The sequence below is a fragment of the Melanotaenia boesemani genome, chromosome 1 (genome assembly GCF_017639745.1).
Source record: "Melanotaenia boesemani isolate fMelBoe1 chromosome 1, fMelBoe1.pri, whole genome shotgun sequence".
Taxonomy (NCBI): domain Eukaryota; kingdom Metazoa; phylum Chordata; class Actinopteri; order Atheriniformes; family Melanotaeniidae; genus Melanotaenia; species Melanotaenia boesemani.
Window position 1 is genome coordinate 31,328,792 of NC_055682.1, and position 6,814 is coordinate 31,335,605.

A 6,814-nucleotide genomic window follows, 5' to 3' on the forward strand; every position below is an offset into this window, starting at 1 on the left:
AAGGAGCGTTTCTAACATCTGTCCCTGATGCTCTCAGTGCCTGCAGCAACTAGTGTAAAGGGCTTCGACGAGGACAGCGTGGCATCGCTGAGCACTACACAGGATGAAACACAGGACACCCATGTGGCCGAGAACGGCGTCGCCAACAACATCTCTCATCCTTTCCAGGGAGGAGGGTATATGTTGGCTGCATCTTACTGGCCAAAGGTAAATGACTGTACACCTGTAAAAGCCAGAACAAGGAAAGTTTGTCTTGCATCAACTCTAAAACCGGTTTGGTAACTATAAAGTATTTGATCATCAAATATTATAAATATGTTTTTGATTAGCTCTCATAATGCCAACAATTGAGTTACTGTGTAGCACAGTTGCAACCAGGAAAGAAATCCAGCTGAAACTTTGTGCTGCTGTGTTTAAGGATCGTGTCATCATCAACCGTCTGGACAGCATCTGCCAGGCTGTGCTCAAAGGCAAGTGGCCAGGCCCACGTCGGGTCTACGAGCCTGGAGGTGCTGTGGCCTCCTTCTACACCACCAAGCTACTGGACAACGCCAACAGCCTGTGCGAGGACCCCTCTGCCTCGCCACAGGGGTCAAAGGTGACCAAGCATGTTGCAGAAAACAAGGAGTTCTCAGTAAAACTCAACGATGTATGTTGATTTCTCCCTTCCTCCCTTCCTCTCTCTGCTTCCGCCCTAATCGTAGGACCCTACCACTTCCGCTGCCATGATCGGTGTTAGCTGCCACATTCAGCATGTTTATATGGTCTCCGGCTTGCTTTCCTTTGGGGATGATTAGCGGTTTTGACTGCTTGGCAGGAGCAGAGATTAATTTAATAGCAGCATTTCTCTCTATTCCCACACACTCAATTTGAATTGGGCTCTCAGACTGTGATTACATGAGTACAAATCATTCAGTCATGAGAATATAATAAGGTTCAGTTTGAAGCCTCTCTAGACTGAAGGGGTCTTTCTAGTAATCTGATTGAAATGGAGACCTCTGCTGTGAGTGTTCCTTTAATGTGCTTCTAGGCAACATGGCTATTAACTTGGCAGGTTTCAAATTTGCTTCTACTTATTTCTTGCTTTTATGCTTTTGATAAAGATCCAGATTTAATGGCTTTTGCCACCTCAGATCCTCAAACACCTGCTGCTTGTTACCTCTAAACTGGGACTTGACGCTGAATGCTGACAACAGCTATCTCTTTGGCATGGCTTTCAGGCACAGCCCAAACTGAAGACTCTACCCACTGTCCCGCTAAGCACTACCCATTGTGTGTCCATGTGTCCCAGTCATACTAACAAGAAAAAATATTGTTATTCAATGAACCTATTTTTGACACGACTTCATTGCATAGCCTGCAAGTCAGCAAATCTGTAAAGATGTAGCAAGGTAGCTATAATGACCATGTGGGACATTTTTGTAATCCTTAAATTAAATAGAAGACAAAGAAAAAGTTTCCAAATGTGATTACTAAAGTCTCAGAGAAAGTTAAGCCAAATGTTTCTCCTTTTGAACAGTTCTGTATGTTTTCCCTGCAGTCATATTCCTTGAGTTGTCTCACACTGTTGTGTCTGTATAAAGCAGGAGGGAGGTCTGAAGTTGACCTTCCAGAAACAGGGTCTACCCCTGAAGAGGCCCCTAGACTCTGAAGAAGGCCCCCAGGCCCAGCAGCAGTACCTGGCCCGGCTTCATGAGCTGCAGAGTGCTTCGGACACGGGCCTGGCTGACATCACCAAGCCTCAGACCAGCTTCCAGACTGGTGCGTTGATTTAAATATAGCAAATACCTCTTCATCTATGTACGCACAGGGTGCTGAAATGGGGCCATACTGTTCCTTTTCCACCACCAGATGGCAACAGAGCATAGTTTTGGTAGCTAAGGAGAGGATACCATGGAAACCAATCTTCCTCTGGTGTGCTCTGTCACTTTGCTTACACAGACATTTAAGACAGAAAATGTTTGTGTTTATCCTGTTGTATTTTTTTTAACAGTTCATAAAATTATTAACATTTCCCAGAGGTAAAATATTTCTAAAAATGTTGTTTTTTTTTATGCACGATGCAGTAATGGAAAACTGACAGGCTGTTTCTCTTCTAGTTACTCCAGGTCTTACTGGTCAGATGAGGCTAAATGGAGCACTGGACGGCCAGCCTGTGGTGAAGAAGCGAAGGGGGAGGAGGAAGAACGTGGAGGGAATGGACCTGCTCTTCATAAACAACAATCGGGTACCTGCTGTTCCCAATCAGGTGAAAATATGTTTATTTGCATGAATTCCAGTAGTTGTGTACAAAGTCATTAGAAAAAGAACCACAAATCTACAAACTGTGAGGCTTAATTTGTGTCACATATAAGATCTTTTGTTTGCGATGAGCTTTAATGTAAATGCCATCTGATTCCCGTCTCCAGGTTCCTCCGGGATGGGGGGGTATTGGCCAGGTGGGTCTGGCTGCAGCCCCTGCGCCCAGCTGCAGCCAGAGCTCTACTCAGGTCTCTGCAGACACTGAAAGCAGGGTCCCTGTTATCAACCTCAAAGATGGCACCCGGCTCGCAGGAGATGACGCTCCCACGAGGAAAGACCTAGAACAATGGCTGAAAGAGCACCCTGGCTTTGTGGCAGACACCGGAGCCTTTATCCCAGTGAGCGTTGTTTATTTATTTATTCTTTTTTTCTTATCATTTCTGTCTAAAGGCTAATGTTGTTGTCTTATTAAAAAAAAAGTTATTTCTGTATGCCAAAAGATAAATTTATTGAAATGCATAGATACAGTTAAGTATGTAGACATTTAACACAGCTACAGAACTTAGCTTGCAGTTAAACACTCTCTTAACAAGCACCTCCACTTTTCTTTTCAGGGGGTAAATAAGATGCAAATGCAGTTCCACTTCCAGGATGGTCGGCCAAAGCAGAAAAGGCACCGCTGCAGGAACCCCAACAAGATTGATGTCAACAGCCTGACAGGAGAGGAGAGGGTCCAGATCATCAACAGGAGAAATGCACGCAAGGTGCGCTTTGTTTTGTGGCTAAAGAATAATTATTCTATTGGATGATTATTGCTTACTATAAAACAAATAAAACTCTTTTACTTACACTTTCTGCTGTAAGTAAAGCTGCTTGTTAAGTGATAAACTCTCAGCTTGAACTGAGTAATTGTTTAATTTGTTGTGCACTTGGTTTCATGTCATCTGTTTTTCTCCTGTAGATTGGTGGAGCCTTTGCTCCTCCTCTGAAAGACTTGTGCCGGTTCCTTCAGGAAAACCCAGAATACGGAGTCCCACCTGAATGGGCTGATGTAGTAAAACAATCGGTAAGTTACAAGCTCATGAACTGAAACTGTCATCTAAAGCAGTGGTTTTCAAACTCTTTGAGCTACGACCCCAAAAATAAGATGCGTTGTAGTTCGCGACCCCCACCGCCACACGACTTAGTGATTAATTGTATTTATCTAATGGGTCATCTTGCAGCCATCCTCTACATTTAAGGCTGGAAAATTGTCAAAATCTTCATATATAAGGAGGATGAAGTGGTTTTTGATGGTCATGATGGCCATGTTAATTTAGGATGCTGTTGGCTGCTCTTTTTGGTGCCACTGAGAAGTGTTAGTGTTGCATTTCCATGTGTTTATAATTATTTTTCAATTTATTTTTTTAAAGAACACTGAATAGTTGAAACAAACTTGAACATGAAACCTTTAATGATCCCAGGATTAGTTGAAGTGCTCTTATATCACACTGCTTCAAGCTGAACTAGTAATGAGTGAACTACACCCTAACAAAATGGGGTGGAAACACTGATATTTGTAATAGTAGCCATCTTTGCTTTTGCTGTTAAACTTTGCATTTATGTTGTGTGTTTCATTCAGGGTTACCTCCCAGAGAGCATGTTTGACCGGATCCTGACAGGCCCCATCGTTCCTGAAGAGGTGAGCCGGCGAGGACGTCGACCGAAGAATCCCCTGGCAAAGGTAGCAGCAGCTGCAGCAGCCCCCAACCCAGCAGCTTCTGCACTGGGTTTGAACCCTCTGCTGGCTAACGGCCTCCTCTCTGGTATGGACCTGACCAGTCTGCAGGCCTTTCAACAAAACCTTCAGAGTTTACAGTCCCTTCAGCTCACCGCAGGCCTGATGGGACTGCCATCTGATGCCAGCAACCTGGCTGCAAGTAACTTAGCTGCTATGTTTCCCATGATGCTGTCTGGTATGGCTGGATTGCCAAACCTCCTCGGGATGAGCAACTTACTGGGGAAGACTGCTCAGGAAGCTGCTGGAGGTTCTGAAGAGAAGACAAAGGGAATCAGCACCTCTGAAACGGGAGAGCCATCTGCCTCTACAGCCCCCTCTCACACCTCAGACACCAAAGGAGAAAGGACAGAGGGCTCGAATATGACTCCTTCCTCCACTTCCAGCTCCGCTCCCTCTGCCACTGCTACACAAAGTGCTTCAGCTGCCTCTGCAGCCTCCAGTCACCCACTGTCTCTTAACCCCTTGTTACTCTCCAGTATGCTTTACCCAGGGATGCTTCTCACTCCAGGCCTTAACCTTCCTGTGTCTGCCTCACAGCCCCAGAGCTCAAACAGTGACTCTTCCACCCTTCAACCTGCTGCCCCTCCTCCCCATCCGCCTGCCACCTCCCAGTCATCACCACAGGAGGCAGAGTACCCACAGGCAGGGAAGGATGGAGACGAGGACAACGAGGCACTAGAAGAGGCTTTGGATGAAGAGGAAGAGGAGGAGGAGGAGGAGGAGGAATCTGCAGAGCAAAAGGAAAACCGTGGTCACGAAGGTTCAGCGAAAGCTGAGTCATCTTCATCAGAGTCTGGGAGCTCATCCTCAGACGATTCAGACTCCAGTGATGAGGACTGATCCTATGAATATATAATTATAAATTTATTTATGTATGGCCTAGAAATGTAAACATATATTCACATATATATGGATTTTCCAGCACTTATGTTGCAATTTCTTTACATGTAAATATAAGAACTAACTACGATGTTGTGTAATAAATGCTACAAAAACAAAACAAAAAAATAAATAAAAAAAGTAACAACTGACTTAAAAAGGAACTGAAATAAACAGATGTTTGTTCACAAGGTACAGTCTTGTTTTGAGACATTTTGCATGTCAGACTTTAGTAGATTTCTGAATTCTGTGAACTTGTACCACACAATTATGTACAATTGCAACGAAAAAGGCATTATTGTAATTATGTCGGGATTAATTTTATTAAAAAAGTGAAACCACATCAACACGCTCGTTGAGCTGTACTGTTAATATATTTTGATTGTCAGGGGTTAATGGGGTATTGACACCTGACAACACTTTGGTTTCACTTGTGAATATTCAGTACTTTTGCAGGTTTGTTGACACTTATACTTTGCAGACCGTACGTTGGATATGTCAGCAATAACCTGGGCAGCTATGAATGTCACTGAAGCTGTAGATTCTCTGTCTGCCATGTTTCCACCCCAGTGCACAACTCGCACAGCCTCGAACCTTTCACTGTCATTTCATGTTCAGGAGGTCATTCATCATCATTTTTTTTTCTTCTAATTTGGATTTTTTTTTCTTCAATTTGGAAACTCGATGACCTGAAGTTCCTATAAATTGTCAAGTCAGGGGGAATCTGTACAAATGTTTTTCCAGTTGGAAAAAAAGCTTAAGCGTTTGAGTGGATCATGATTTACTTCTCTGCTGTTATTTTATTTATTTTTTCTTAAAATGATTCACGCATCTGATTTTAGAAACTCAGAATTTTCACCGTCACCTTACAAACATGCCGCTGCATGTTTGAGGCGCACTTTAGCTGCCCACAGTAGGCATACCTGTTCACTTGCACATCTGCTGACTCTAAATAAAAAACTTTTTGAGCTGTGGTGACAGAAAACAACCTTCTACTGTGTGCCAAAAAAAAGCCCTTTGAGGTCCTAACAGTGTTGTGTAGACATTATTACTACATTGGCATTTTCGACTGCATCTTTACCTGAACTTTGTCAAATTGATTGGCTTCACTGTTCAAATGCAAATGTGCACGGGTGTATTTTATTGCTGTCCATGTACAGAATGCTCTTGTTTCTACTGGACTGTTTTTGTGTCAGAGGCCTTCTTTCCTCCCTCTCCAATCTCTCCTCTTAATGCTTCCACCATGTTGTTTTTCTCTCTGGGCTGGTATCTACTGCTTCCAGAACTTTCCGGTCTGAATGTTGTGTATTGAAGGGGCCTCACAAGCCGTGACTTGTAAAAGCCGCATTGCAAGTGTTCTTTACATTCAGACATGTCTCAGAAATTTGGATGAAATGAAACTTCTTGAAATTACACAACGCATGACAACCTTGTATTCTTACAGAATATATGTGCGACAAGCACAAACTGGATCAAATCATGGCTAAGATTGTAATAACTTTCATTGTCTCTTTGTATTAAACTTAGTGCCGGTTTGCTTCAGGGAGGACTTGATCAATTCAGCTGGTTTTGCTGGGATTTTTGCAGCATTATCTCATTTTATTTCACTTCATCTGCGACTGTTCTGCTGACAAACTAGATGTAGAAGTGCCCTTATTTGTACCTCACCCTCTCATTCAGCCACTAACATTTCTGCTTGCCGTCTGTTTTAGCATCCCTGCACATGTCCATTTTTCAGGTGTAACATGCAAACACTGGAGTTCACTCGAGCCGAAGTACCTTTTTGTAACGTTCTCTGACACAACAGTGCACACTCTTGGACTGCTGTTACACAGTGGACTGTTTGACAATTATTTCCAAGGTGAGGTTTATGTTTGGTCCAAGGGCCCGCTAAATAAACTGTTCCTAAATGTA

General features: G+C 43.4%; 1 protein-coding gene across 5 annotated transcripts in view; it reads left to right on the forward strand.

Moving 5' to 3' along the window:
• Positions 1-5,247, forward strand: part of chd9 (chromodomain helicase DNA binding protein 9) — a 78,079-nt gene extending 72,832 nt beyond the window's left edge. For 2 of the 5 annotated variants that reach the window (XM_041970089.1, XM_041970414.1), the window contains 8 exons: positions 38-207; positions 419-649; positions 1,584-1,761; positions 2,100-2,248; positions 2,409-2,639; positions 2,856-3,005; positions 3,203-3,307; positions 3,863-5,247. In XM_041970089.1, the coding sequence (XP_041826023.1) occupies positions 38-207; positions 419-649; positions 1,584-1,761; positions 2,100-2,248; positions 2,409-2,639; positions 2,856-3,005; positions 3,203-3,307; positions 3,863-4,861 (2,213 nt within the window). In that variant the 3' untranslated portion in view covers positions 4,862-5,247. The remainder of the gene's footprint in view (positions 1-37; positions 208-418; positions 650-1,583; positions 1,762-2,099; positions 2,249-2,408; positions 2,640-2,855; positions 3,006-3,202; positions 3,308-3,862) is intronic. The other 3 variants (XM_041970172.1, XM_041970258.1, XM_041970339.1) reach the window with 3 other exon arrangements.
• The last annotated feature ends 1,567 nt before the right edge of the window (positions 5,248-6,814 follow it).